We start from the raw sequence: 14938 nt of genomic DNA on the forward strand, positions 1-14938 counted from the left end.
CATGCCAACAGAAAAACAAAGTTTTGGAGGATTCGATTCTTCAGCTTTCAGATTTTCTTCCACAGATTTTTTTTCCTATTTTTTTTCCTTTTTCTTTTCATCGGATAATAAGGCATTTAGTCATCAACAAACACAAACAAGATTGTAATCATCACTATACTTTTCCCAGCACTAGCTCCAGGCCAACGAAGTCATCTAAGAGTGTGTATTACTACACTTCAAGATGGCTATCAGCAAAATAGTTGACAAGAGTAGCTTTAAAAAAAGGAAAATATGTTGACTGGTACAGATTGCTTCTTGGTCTCCAACTTCAGCTAGCATACCACACTATTTAAGATGCCAAACACTTCAATAAATAATACACATTCTAAATTCTTTCAGCAAATGTTAACTTCTGCTCTTTTAGATGTAGATGCACTACATAGTGTTATCTGCTAGCTAAAGTTGATTTACACCTTTCACTATTTGTATTCATACCGAGAGTTTCTACAGTTCTCTCTCTCTCTCTCTCTCTCTCTCCCTCCCTCCCCCCCCCTCTCTCTCTCTCTCTCTCTCTCTCCCCCTCCCCCCCCCCCCTCTCTCTCTCTCTCTCTCTCTCTCTCACACACAAGCATTCTAAATCCTTTAATTTCAAAATTTCCCCCTGTTTGTTCAGCTTAAGTTCCTGAAGCTTGAGATTCAATATGTTATTCTATGATGTTGAAACAAGATATGTTAACTAACTAAAAGCATGCCTTTAATTTTATATATTACCAAAGCTTCCCACTTAAAATATCTGTTTCAGATTTTCCACAGTATCACATAGTACAGATGAAATGTGGTGCTGTTTTAATACTTCATTAAATATATCATAGCAGAATAATTAACTGTAGTCTTACAAGTTGTTGCCATATAAACTTGTTGGTGTTTGTGGAATGCTTGACACACGGGGAAAATACTGCATTAAGAAGCTTCAGAGCTGCAGTGACATGAACAAAGAAATCTTACAAGGCACAAAATGTGAGGTACTTTTTTTTTCATCAGTGCCTCTGAAAAATGCTAAATTAACTGAAGGAACACAAAAGATTGCACATGCTAGCACCAGCTCTAAGTATATTATATTTTTTTGTGAACTATGTCAGCACCAAGTATAAATGCATCAGTTTGGCATCATTCATGTTCAGTTTAATCCATTAATCATGCCTCATTAACCTGTAACAAATAAACATTAGCTAAAAATATTGTTCTTCAGTAAGAGCATAACACAAAGATATGTTTTTATAACAGACAACCACAAAGCATGAAGATCTTACCCATGCATCACCCTCAGCTTCTGATCTAGTTAGGCTTCGCCCAGAATTTAACCGCTCAGCAAACTTTGCTGCCAAAGGATCACGGCCCATTGTGGCAATGGCTAGTACATTATCACCTTTCAGATAATACACCACAAATGCTAAGTCTTGCAGGCTGCCTGTTATAATAACGTCTTCATATGAAGGAGCGTAGCCTAGCAGAATGAAAAAAAAAATTAGCATTAGCAGTGTCTGAAAAATTTTATGCAATCTATGAAGAGCAAATACACTTACAAATAATGAGTAAGCAAGAAGGAAAGCTACATTTAGATTACATAGATGAAAGACAAAATGTGCCACCTCTCATATTACAAAAACAGTATTTTTCATCTGAAAGACAACCTCTTTTTCCCATATATGACAATGAATCCTTGAAGATACATGTACACCTTCAACACTTAATAAGTAAGACTGTTTGCACTACTTAAGAACTATTTGCTATGGCACATCAGGCTGCAGCTGTTTTACAACCTAGACCAGTGCCCTTATGCTGTTACAAGTTAAATCAAAATTTATCAACTCCACTGCAGTGGAAGTGTAATACTTCAAATACGTTCTTGCACTGTAGAGGAAGCCCAGAAATGTTGTACGCCCTCTAAGTCTTTCACAGTGGCATGCCCAAATAAAATAATCTTATTTTTCGAACACACATCATTTCAAATGAAATACAAGCTTCTGACAGCTGTCCGCACCACCACCACCAGGATTACAACTACTGACGACGGCAGTTGACACTATGTTTTACTTTTGTAGCAAATGAAAGGCCAAAGGGATGAATACAGAGGATTAAATGTCAGGTGGTCTGACAGAATGATGTCACACATTAAATTGCACCTGCCACTTTTCTATACGCATATGACATCTGTCTGTTTTCACCCTGTGTCCAAAACTCACTACCTCTGTAAAGTGAGTTGTCATTTTTCCTCATAGCATTTTTTCATATCTTTATCCATGGTTTTTAATTCATGAATTATACTCACAGTTTTACGTAGCCATCAGCGTGAGAACCCTACAATGAAACAAATTGAGTGCATGATTGATTGATTGATTGATTGATTAACTGAGAGGGTTTATAGGAACAAATGATGAGGTCACCAGTCCCATGATTCCTAAGTTACAGAAGAAAGTGTGTTTGCTAAAAGCAGATGGATCCAATCAGGGGAGTCAAATTACAAAATAACAATGCTAAAACAAACACAATAAAAGGTGAGGCCAAATCTAAAAACTGGAAATAAGGGCAGTCTTTCCATGGGGCCAGTGGTCACAGGGTCCCAGACCGAGAAGACATGATGAGAGGTCCCAACCGCAACCACCCTGCTCCTGCTCCCGGAGTAAAGCGAAACCTTATATCTAGAAATAAAAACCACTTTCACAGAGGAAACTGAGGACCAGTTCAACTATCCATGAATCGTCACTAATATTAAATTTAAGGAATCTGGAAGACGATACTTAGCATCACAATGGAAGAAGGCCAGTTACAAACTACTTACCAGCATAGCGCACTCCTTTGTTGTACAACATTGTCCAGAAGAATGGCACCGTCTTCAGATGCTTGGCAGCACCAAGCATGTTGCGGGCAGCATGAGCACCATGGTGTTGTGCAAGCTGCCAGTGGCCTATAGCAGCTTGTTCACCACCCAAGACTGGAGCCATTGCAATATCCCCACCGGCATACACACCGTCAACATTTGTCCGCAGGTACTGAAGCCAAACATAAAAGATTGATAACTATCCTTGGTATATGTGGCACTTTGATTGCTGGCAGTAGCTAGCATCAGTGCCAATAACTAGTTGCAGCAGAAAAGTGATTGTTGAAGGTTACCCACATTTTTAGTGTCATGTTGCACTGAGTGCTGAGGCATGCAAGCCAGACTTAGTTATATACTTAATTTGTGACATCTCTACAGCAGACTCTTGGAATTTCGGGTACTACTTTTTTCTTTTTGAAAGATGTCTTTTATTAATAAATATTAATAAGCAGTTTCATTTGTTACAAAAATACAGGTGTTTTCATTCTGAGGCCACTGGAATGTGACGAACTTAATACAATAAATCTAGATGCAGATATTTTTTCTTTAACTGTCAGTATGGAAAACAAATTGCTGCCAAAAGGAAACCAATTGACAGAAAAAGCAAAAAGTGGTGGCACTGAATTTTCTGGCACATTCATGATGTCACTGTTGAAACTGCCTTCACTGTGCTTTGTAGCAATTGACCTCTCTGTGACTGATGGTTTATGATGTCTGTTCAAAAAGTTCCTGAACATTCGTAATTACACTACAATGGTGTGCTGGAGCGAAATGCGGTTGGCATCCCTGCACAGGCCTGTGTTCAATGTGTAACTGCCAGAAGTTTCATTGATGTACGTTTGTCAGTTATAGTTCAATTCTGTATTGATGATGATGATGATGATGATGATGATAACGATGTCAGTTTATGGGGCGCTCAACGTCGTGGTCATCAGGACCCGTACAAGTTCCAAGTCTTTCCATTTCCAGTCTCAGCACTTCCTGAATGATGATGATGATGAAGATGATGATGATGATGATGATATGACAACACAAACATCCAGTCCCCAGGCAGAGAATGTATTGAATAGAACATTGTGTTGCACAGTTTGCAAATTTTGAGATGGCAGAGTTAAAGATCTTCACCTCGTAATCTGTGAAGAGCTTTCGGATTGCACAAATGAGAATGAAAACATTCCTTAAGAGACTCATAATAGGTAATAAGACGAGAGTCTATGTTGAGACCAATGTTCAATCTTAACAATGGGTCAAGAAGGGTTCTCCAAGACCAAAACAAGCTTGACACAAATGACAGAGGTATGCTGACAGTTTTCTTTGACTTTCAAAGATTATTTCATCATCAATTCGTGCCACAGGGACAAACTGTTGTTGTGACCTGCGAGAAAATATGAGAAGGAAACTGTGTGAAATGTGGGAAGACAATTCATGGCTCTTGCATCATGATAATGCACCCACACATTCATACCTGTTGGTACATGACTACTGCACAAAAAATGGAATCATTATGCTGCCTCATCCTCTGTACTCTCCAGACCAGGCCCCAGTGCACTTTGGAAATAAAAAAAAGTTGAAAACCCTGTTGAAAGAACAAAGATTTGCAACGATAGAAGAGAGAGAAGAAAATTCGCAGATGCCGCTTCAGGCTATCTAGCAAGAGGCGTAACAAGACTGTTTCTGTTTTTGTTTTGTTTTAGGACACAAAAACAACTAGGGTCATACACATCCATGTCAGAACTGTAGAACAAAAGACAAAGAGAGAATTTAAAAAAAAATACATGTTAGTCCCAACCCGATGGATGATAAGACAGCTAAAAAAAGGGATGTGTAGAAACGTCTATAAATACACCATAAAGAAATGGAGGTCCTGAACTAAAAATGGTCCTTCACCATATTGCTACCATGGATAAAAAGTAAAATGCAGTTGACAGCCCGCACATTGTTTGCTAAAATGGCCAATAAGTCACACGGCAACCACAAACAAGAATGTACGTAGTTAAAATAGGGCACTCTGTCAGGAAATGGTCTTGGTTGAAAGCAATGGGCACAAAGTGGTGGGGAGCACCATTTAACAAATGGCAATAGCTAAAAAGAAAGTGTTCGATAAGCAACCCGGCTAAAATGATTTACTCATAGTGAGAGGGCCAAAGGTAGGGTGGCCAAGCTGCTGGGAGAGGCTTAATAACCCAGAGCCTGTTCCCATGAGTGGTGGACCAGTGGTGATGCCAAAGTGACACCATCTGCTGACAGATGGCAACACACACAGATCATTTGAGAGAATGTAAAAACTAGCCGGCCGAGATATGAGTACTGCAGCCTTGGCAGCAGCATTAGCGGCCTCATTTCCTGTCAGACCGATATGACACGGAACCCACATAATCATCATGTAGCTCCAGCAAGAGAGAGCCTTCCTGGACCTGTTGCACTAAGGGATGGATGGTGTCCAGCACATGGAGACTTTGAAGGATGAGTCTGAGCAGATGACAATTGAAAAGCCTGCATTGCTGGACGTACTGCGTGGCCTCACACAGGGTGAAGAGCTCTGCCGTACATACTGAGCAGTGTTCCGGAAGCCGAGGTTGGTACCAATGACGAAGGCACTCCTGATACCATGGTCAGTCCAAGAACCATCAGTGAACACAAAGAAAGGTACTATCACCAAGTTCTATGTTAAGGTTGTGAAACTGAAGGCGATAGAGCGAGGCTGAAGTAGTGTCCTAAGGAATGAAGGCCAAGGTGAACACTACCCCCCATACGAAGCCAGGATGGTGAAGGGTTCACACCCATCGGAAAAGTGGCACGTAGCGTGAAGTTAAGCTGCCAGAGCAAGAGCTGAAAGCGAACTCCAGGAGGTAGCAGAGAAAACGGACGTGCCTCATAGTGGCGATCAAAGGAGTCATTGAAGGAGGCGTCTCATAGGATGGGTGGCCACGCGTGGCAGACAAACATCATGCTTATCTCTTGAGGAGAAGGCCATGGTATTAGGACAATGGTAGTTTGGCAGCTTCTGCACGCAGATTCTCAACTGGGCTAGTGTAAAAGGCACCAGTAGCCAAAAGGATGCCACAATCGTGGATAGTATTGAGACGGCATAAGAGGGATGGACGTGCAGATGCGAAAACAAAACACCCATAGTCTAGTTTCGAATGGACAAGGGTCTTGTACAAATGGAGGATGGTAGTGGTATCTGATTCCCAGAAACTACCAGTGAGGACACATAGGACATTGAGGGACTGCACACAGTGGGCTGCCAGGTAAGATGTGGGAGGACCAAGAAAGTTTCCTATCAAGCGTGAACCCCAGGAATGTCGTAGCTGCAACAAATGGAAGAGCAATGGGCCCAAGATGTAAAAAAGGTGAGAGAAACCAATTACGCCAGCAGAAATTCATACAAACGGTTTTGTCAGTGGAAAAGCAGAAGCCACTGTCGACACGCCATAAGTAAAGACGATCAAGACATCACTGAAGATGCCACTCAATGAGAGTAAAGTCCTTGGAGAACTGCAATAGATGGCGAAATTGTCAATGCAATGGGAGACGGAGATGACCAGCAGGAGATAGGCCATTATAGTGTTAATGGCGACAGCAAAGATGACGACGCTCGGGACAGACCCCTGAGGCACACCGTTTACCGGGATAAAAGTGCCCGACAAGGCAGGACCAAAACGTACCTTGGAAACTAGGTCTAAAAATTTGTGAAGGAAATGAGGCATGCAGCTACAGAAGCTCCATGTGTAGAGAGTATGGAGGATACCAGTCCTCCAGCAGCCATCATAGGCTTTTTCCAAATCGAAAAACGTGGCACAGTCTGTGATTTCCCCAGGAAACCCTTCATGATATGGGTAGACAAAGTGATGAGATGGTCAACTGCAGAATGGTGCGTTCGAAATCCACACTGTGCAATGGATAGTAAATTGCGAGACTCTAGCCACAATACCAGCCAGGCATGAATCATACGTTCCATCATCTTGCAAACACAGCGGGTGAGGGAAATAGGGCAGTAGCTGGAGGGAAGGTGTTTGTCCTTACCGGGCTTAGGTATGGGTATGACAATGGCTTTATGCCAGCATCTAGCAAACGTGCCCTCTGCCCAGATACGGTTGTATGTATGAAGGAGAAAGTACCTGCCTGCAACAGAAAGGAGCTGCAACATCTGAATGTGAACATCGTCTGGCCCTGGGGCGCAGGATCGGGATGAATGTGAGAGCATAATATAGCTCCCTCATAGTAAAGGCGGCATTGTAACACTCACTTTTCTGAAAAGTGACGGGTATCGCCCAAGCCTCCTCGACTTGTTTCCGATGGAGGAAGGCAGACTGATAGTAGCTTGAAATTTCCACAAAATAGTGGCCCAAGGTGTTGGAGATAGCAACAGTGTCCACTATGACATCGTCTGCTACTGTCAGGCTGGAGCCTTCTGCCGCCGAGCATTGTGTCAGCAGTGCGCAAGTAGCAGCAAGTGGCTTATTTAGTGTTCATATAAGTGTGGTAGTCAAGTTGAAAATTTGTTTGAGTGTTCGTAGTGCACTTGTTTAGTTAAATCCGTCAAATCATTGTATAGTTTCGTAATTAGCAGGGGCAGATTTGCATTTTAATATCTGTGACGTGTAAAGTCATGTAGTCGTCTGCCATTTGTTTATTTCTTTCAAATAGTCTTTGTATGTTACTGAGAGTACAGTTAGCCTTCTGCCGCCGAGCAGTGTGTCAGCAGTATGCAAGTAGCAGCATTACTGCATTTACTAGGCAGTCTTGTATTTGAATAACTATTTGAACTTTGTGTTGAATTGTTTGTGCTCTCTGTAGATTAGTTCAGACGTTCTTTGCACAACAGTATTTAGCATGGACAGGGACTGCGACTGCTGTGTTCGGATGCGGGCTGAGTTGGCATCCCTTCGCTCCCAGCTTCAGGCAGTGTTGGCTTCGGTCACACAGCTTGAGGCAGTTGCCAATGGGCATCACTGTGGGGGTCCGGACAGGGGTTTGTCGTGGATGGCCAACTCATCCCACGATCGTACTACAGTTGTGGCTGCCTGGGATACTGCCCACATTGAGGCTGAGCCATCACCTGTGGTAGAGTGGGAGGTCGTCTCCAGGTGTGGCAGGGGGCGAAAGACATTCTGGAGGACTGATCGGAAAACCTCTCCAGTTTGTCTGACGAACCGGTTTCAGGCTGTCTCCGGCTGATACTGATCTTCGGCTGGACATGGCTGCTTGTCCTGTTCCAGAGGTTGCCCCCTCAAACTGCAAGATCCGGGCAGTCGCAGAGGGTGGGCTTACTGGTAGTTGGGAGCTCCAACGTCAGGTGCGTAATGAGGCCCCTTAGGGATATGGCTGCAAGGGAGGGGAAGAAAACCAATGTGCACACCATATGCATACCGGGGGGGAGTCATTCCAGATGTGGAAAAGGTCCTTCCAGATGCCATGAAGGATACAGGGTGCACCCATCTGCGGATGGTCGCTCGTGTCGGCACCAATGATGTGTGTCGCTATGGATCGGAGGAAATCCTCTCTGGCTTCTAGCGGCTATCTGATTTGATGAAGACAGTCTCACTAGCGGGATAAAAGCAGAGCTCACCACCTGCAGCATCGTCGACAGGACTGACTGCGGACCTTTGGTACAGAGCCGAGTGGAGGGTCTGAATCAGAGGCTGAGACAATTCTACGACCGTGTGGGCTGCAGATTCCTCGACTTGTGCCATAGGGTAATGGGGTTTCGGGTTCCGCTGGATAGGTCAGGAGTCCACTATACACAGCAGGCGGCTACATGGGTAGCAGGTGTTGTGTGGTGTGGGCTGGACGGTTTTTTAGGTTAGATGGCCTCGGGCAAGTACAGAAAGGGCAACAGCCTCAAACGGAGCGGGGGGAAAGTCAGGACCAAGCAGCAATCAGTATTGTAATTGTAAACTGTCGAACCTGCGTTGGTAAAGTACCGGAACTTCAAGCACTGATAGAAAGAATTATAGGTACAGAAAGCTGGCTGAAGCCAGAGAGAAATTCTGCTGAAATTTTTACAAAGGCACAGACGGTGTTTAGAAAGGATATATTGCATGCAACCGGTGATGGCGTGTTTGTCGCTGTTAGTAGTAGTTTATCCTGTAGTGAAATAGAAGTGGAAAGTTCCTGTGAATTATTGTGGGTGGAGGTTATACTCAACAACCGAGCTAGGTTAATAATTGGCTCCTTTTACCGACCTCCCTACTCAGCAGCATTAGTGGCAGAACAACTGAGAGAAAATCTGGAATACATCTCACATAAATTTCCTCAGCATGTTAATAGTATTAGGTGGAGATTTCAATTTACCAGATATAGACTGGGACACTCAGATGTTTAGGACGGGTGGTAGGGACAGAGCATTGAGTGACACTACACTGAGTGCACTATCCGAAAATTACCTCGAGCAATTAAACAGAGAACCGACTCGTGGAGGTAACATCTTGGACCTACTGATAACAAACAGACCCGAACTTTTCGACTCTGTAAGCGCAGAACAGGGAATCAGTGATCATAAGGCCGTTGCAGCATACCTGAATATGGAAGTAAATAGGAATATAAAAAGAGGGAGGAAGGTTTATCAGTTTAGCAAGAGTAATAGAAGGCAGATTTCAGACTACCTAACAGATCAAAACATAATTTTCTTTTCTGACACTGACAATGTTGAGTGTTTATGGAAAAAGTTCAAGGCAATCATAAAATGCATTTTAGACAGGTACGTGACGAGTAAAACTGTGAGGGATGGGAAAAACCCACCGTGGTTCAACAACAAAGTTAGGAAACTACTGCGAAAGCAAAGAGAGCTTCACTGCAAATTTAAACGCAGCCAAAACCTCTCAGACAAACAGAAGCTAAACGATGTCAAAGTTAGCGTAAAGAGGGCTATGCATGAAGCGTTCAGTGAATTTGAAAGTAAAATTCTATGTACCGACTTGACAGAAAATCCTAGGAAGTCTGGTCTTACGTTAAATCAGTAAGTGGATTGAAACCGCATATCCAGACACTCTGGGATGATAATGGCATTGAAACAGAGGATGACACGCATAAAGCTGAAATACTAAACACCTTTTTCCAAAGCTGTTTCAAAGAGGAAGACCGCACTGCAGTTCCTTCTCTAAATCCTCACATGAACGAAAAAACGGCTGACATCAAAATAAGTGACCAAGGAATAGAAAAGCAACTGAAATCACTCAACAAAGGAAAGTCCACTGGACCTGAGGGGATACCAATTCGATTCTACACAGAGTACGCAAAAGGACTTGCCCCCCCTTCTAACAGCCATGTACCGCAAGGCTCTAGAGGAATGGAAGGTTCCAAATGATTGGTAAAGAGCACAGGTAGTCCCAGTTTTCAAGAAGGGTTGTCGAGCAGATGCGAAAAACTATAGACCTATATCTCTGACATGGATCTGTTGTAGAATTTTAGAACATGTTTTCTGCTCGCATATCATGTCATTTCTGGAAACCCAGAATCTACTCTGCAGGAATCAACATGGATTCTGGAAACAGCGATCGTGTGAGACCCAACTCGCTTTATTTGTTCATGAGACCCAGAAAATATTAGATACAGGCTCCCAGTTAGACGCCATTTTCCGGAAGGCGTTCGATACAGTTCCGCACTGTCTCCTGATAAACAAAGTAAGAGCCTACGGAATATCAGACCAGCTGTGTTGTTGGATTAAAGAGTTTTTAGTAAACAGAACACAGCATGTTGTTCTCAATGGAGAGAGATCTACAGACGTTAAAGTAACCTCTGGCGTGCCACAGGGGAGTGTTATGGGACCATTGCTTTTCACAATATATATAAATGACCAAGAAGATAGTGTCAGAAGTTCCATGCGGCTTTTCGCGGATGATGTTTTAGTGTACAGAGAAGTTGCAGATCATCAAAACGGACCAGGGAGAAATGCAAGAACTCAAAGTGGTCATGAAGACACAATTTTGTTTCCTCGAGACAGAGAACAAGCTGATGCTGTGATTCTAAGTGCAGCCTTAAGTCCTTTTTGGTTGATCGAAGGCAACGAATGTTCCATTGAAGGAGAGCCATAACAAGGAAAGGGGAGGAGGAAAAAAAAAATGACTTCTTGTCACCTATGTGGCTGCCGAGTGCCAGCCTTCAAAGACTATGCTACAGGGCAGAGGTTGGAGGACACTAATCCGTGAGATCTACAGAGGGATCGGCAGGCTCTGTCTTTCGATCTGTGTAGTCCAGGGCAGAAAAACAGTTGGCGGTGCATACCGGCGACACGGACAGGCGAGGGTGCCACATGGTGACACTGCCGTAGAGTATCTCCGAGTCAGCGAAAGAGTACAAATTTTGCCTTTGCTCAACTTCTTGGAGTCTTTCCAGTTGGCAGAGGAAGACTCAGATGGTTATTGGCTTGACAGACATAGAAAGTCTTCACAAGAGTATTCCTTCCGTTCTTTCCGGCCTGCCGGTTGTGTAGTAGCAGGTGACTTCGTTCGATGAGGCGAAAGTTTGGTGGCATGTTGCACAGCTGGACAAGGAAATCGCAATGCTATCATGACACTGGGTGATTTTATAACCACAAAACTGAATTTGAGGTCACATGTCTGTGTGGCCATGTCCGCCATGGAGCGAGATGTAGCAAGAACAGTACTGAAAGTGCCAGATGGTAGAATGCACGGTTTGCGACAAGCAAATCACTTGCAAGCAACGGGGTAAGGCACTTTTTCCTTTACCCAGATCTCCTGGACAGCCTGCTCATTGAGATACATGAGACAATCTAGAGAGGAGGCAGCACGGCCGCCACTGTGTTTGATACAGCGGGGATGAGGAAGCAGACAACTGCCCTCATGGGCATCCTTACCACAGGTTACACATTTGGCCGGGTGCTGACAGGACATTCGAGTGTGGTTGAAACAGTGACACTGTGTACAAATACATGACGAAAGAGCCCCAGGAAGCCGTTAACTTAATATTTATTTAAGAACAAAGCAAAAATGAAACAGAGATCGAACAGATGCATTAGCAAGACATTAATTATAAATGCGTGGTAAGGTGCAGACAAAAGAAAACATTTTATCATTCAGTTTTTTTTACAGTTGTTTCTGTTTTAAGAGTGACAGTGATGTATTCTATTGTATGAGTGAATAATACAAGGTTAAAGAACGTATCAAGCATTTTTATTTATTGAGGGAAGAGGAAAACAAAGAAAGTGGATTATTTCAGTCACAAGCACCGGTATCCCGGAAGTCCACTGCTGCCAGCATCTTCAACTAGGTCAGCAAAGTCCAATCGTTCAACAAAATTAAGATAAGCACAAATAAGAATTGGAAACAATTCATGTAAAATTTTCCATAGTAGGCCGTTTTATTCGGTGCAGCAAAGGTAGGACGGCTACGCAAGTTTCTAGCATGGTTACGCTTGGTAGCGCCTCTTTTGGTGGAGATAGAAACCTTTTCCTCATTATTTCCTTCCTTGAATTTTATTGGCGAAAAATTTACAAAAATTTTTCAATGTGATACGAATTGTCAGCAAAACAAAGAACTGTGACAATAGTTTTGAGCATCATAATAGACAAAAAAACAGGCTCTGACATCACATGATTTGCATTTATCAAGTGTAATAATTAATGTATGAAATTTTTAACATTTTTGTGAAATTTCTATTTTTTAATAATTCATATAACATGGCCAAGAAATTTATGCCCATTGTTGATAGCAATAGCGAAAATGCAATCAGCCAAGATGGTGTAGAATTGCGGGATCCAGCAACTGAAGTTCAGGCGCCATGCCTGCCTACTGCAGAAAGTTTTAAGTAGATCAGAGATACGTGTTGCAGGAGTGATAAATGATAGCGATGCTCTACAGCAGAACGACCTTTACGACATAATGTTTACAATTGACAAGACAACGTCGCGCATCTCCCAGAGCGACACACTGCTCATGAATGAATCATTAGAGGGCAATTCCAATATGAATTTTAACAACACATTACAAACACCATTTGGTCACAACACAAAAAATTAACTTGGGAAGCACAGTAGACAGCAACCACAGTAGTACAACTAACACACTGCTATGGCAGTTACTATCCAACATGAACACAAAATTGGATAGTATCAACACCAATTTCAGTCATTTCACTCAAGATATGACCATAATAAAACAGCAGCAAACATTATTACACAAGAGCTAAATACAATGAAGCAAGAACAAAAACAAGTATTCCAGGATCTGCAAGAAACGGTCGCTCAGAAATTCGATGACTTAGCCAAAAAATTTCACAATGAAATAGATAAAAAATTGAATGACATGAAAATACATGTAAAGCATGAAGTACTTTCTGTAGTTAACAATAACATTACGGAGTTAAAACAGAAGGTAGATTCTTTTAATGACCATCACACTCTAGTGGAACAAGACATAAAGAAAATCACAGACGCGAACAGAAACATTGAAGACACACAATGCAGTTGGTTTCGACAGTAAAAAAGAAAACCACTATTGTTAACAAATTAAATGAAGACTATGAAGGTGTACTTCTAGCTGTAGAAGAGCTTACTTTTAAGGGTAGCAACATTAGAAGTTGACTCATCATGTGCTAAGAAGTAGAGAGAGAAGATCAATGAAAATCTGAGTGATATCTTTAGTCAAGCTGAAGCAGGTATGCTAGATAAGGGTAATACCATTGCAGAGAAGTCAGTAACCGTTTTTAAGTTATTCACAGATTTAGTAGAAAAGGCTATTCAGGAGAAGGAAAATGAAATCGTGAACAAGGTAAACATTAACCCAGAGACGAGGAAAATAGGATCTGCAATCTTTTAGAAGAAAGTATTACTGGAGCTCGAAATATGCATGTAAATAATACACAGGCTACAGTGAACAAACTACAACCTGTTGGTATCTATTCACAAATTTTCATGAATCCCACAGCAGGTACCAGTGACAGCTGTAGGTTACAAAATGTAAACATATCCACAACTCCAATATCTGAACAATTACCAGCCAGAATTACAGGCAACAACAATAATAACATAAATACAACCGAAAATGCCATGTGTTTATCAACTATTTCTGTAGACAAAGGTTTGCTGAGATATCAACAGTTTCCTACATTCACTACCGAAGGTAAAAGAATGAATCCCCTAGTATTTATCAGTGTTTTTCATCATGTATTTCCACGCAACTGGACGAAAGCACAGAAAATCAGATTTGTTGTGGGATAAACACAAGGTGATGTGGTCTTAAGGGCAACCGAAGTGGTCGAACGTTGCAGCACTTACATCCAATTTGAACGAGCTTTCCTCGACAAATATTGGTCTGAGGCAGTGCAAGAAAGACTCCGACACGTGGTTTTCAACTCCGCACCATTCAATGGCAAATAAGATAGTATACGCGGATACTTTGAAAAATACCTGAACAAGACATGCAACTGGAAGAACAAAATATCACAAGTAGAGATGATAAAATTTTTGGGAAGTTATTTACCATCGCACATTACAGAAAAATTAGTCACAACACCCGAGCACGACACTGAATATTTTCTGTCATTGCTAGATTCGATTGACTTAATCTATGAGGAAAGACCTGTACCCCATAAAGCAACAGAAAATCAGGCACAACAACAACATAATTATGTAAATCAGTCAGTAAAATATGATTTAAACACACAGCAAGGTTGGTACACACAACAGCAAAGTTACATACCCAGAGGTAATGAGTACCATAACAGGAATGGAAAAAACAAACAATTTAAAAGAAATTTTCAAAACAACAGGCGTAATTTCAACACACGAGTGAATTACAATTTACCATCACAAGGCCCTATGCTGAATATGAATAGGAACATTCAGCTGCAGCCGTGGCCGACGTGTGGCAACAATGCCATGCCTTACGCTGTACCACAGCCAACTTTTGGGCAGCAAAATAACTGCACAGCGGCTAACGACACAAATTTGCGAAGTACACACACAGTGCAACTCACTGAAATTTCTCCAGGTAATGAAGTAAATCACACTACGCCGGTTGTAGTAAAGCCCCAGGCTACTGATCTCTCAGGGAGTGGGGGCAAGGTAGAGTTGCAAACATGTTTCATAAGATTTGACAAACAAGGTGATCAAGGATG

General features: G+C 42.2%; 1 protein-coding gene across 6 annotated transcripts in view; it reads right to left on the minus strand.

The window, feature by feature from the left end:
* Window positions 1–581: 581 nt before the first annotated feature.
* Window positions 582–14938, minus strand: part of LOC126203424 (apoptosis-inducing factor 3) — a 91223-nt gene continuing 76866 nt past the window's right edge. For all 6 annotated transcript variants that reach the window (XM_049937736.1, XM_049937737.1, XM_049937738.1 and 3 more), the window contains exons 10-12: window positions 2822–3032; window positions 1293–1486; window positions 582–1191 (exon numbers count right to left, since the gene is read on the minus strand). In XM_049937736.1, the coding sequence (XP_049793693.1) occupies window positions 1177–1191; window positions 1293–1486; window positions 2822–3032 (420 nt within the window). In that variant the 3' untranslated portion in view covers window positions 582–1176. The remainder of the gene's footprint in view (window positions 1192–1292; window positions 1487–2821; window positions 3033–14938) is intronic.

The sequence above is a fragment of the Schistocerca nitens genome, chromosome 9 (assembly GCF_023898315.1).
Source record: "Schistocerca nitens isolate TAMUIC-IGC-003100 chromosome 9, iqSchNite1.1, whole genome shotgun sequence".
Taxonomy (NCBI): Eukaryota; Metazoa; Arthropoda; class Insecta; order Orthoptera; family Acrididae; genus Schistocerca; species Schistocerca nitens.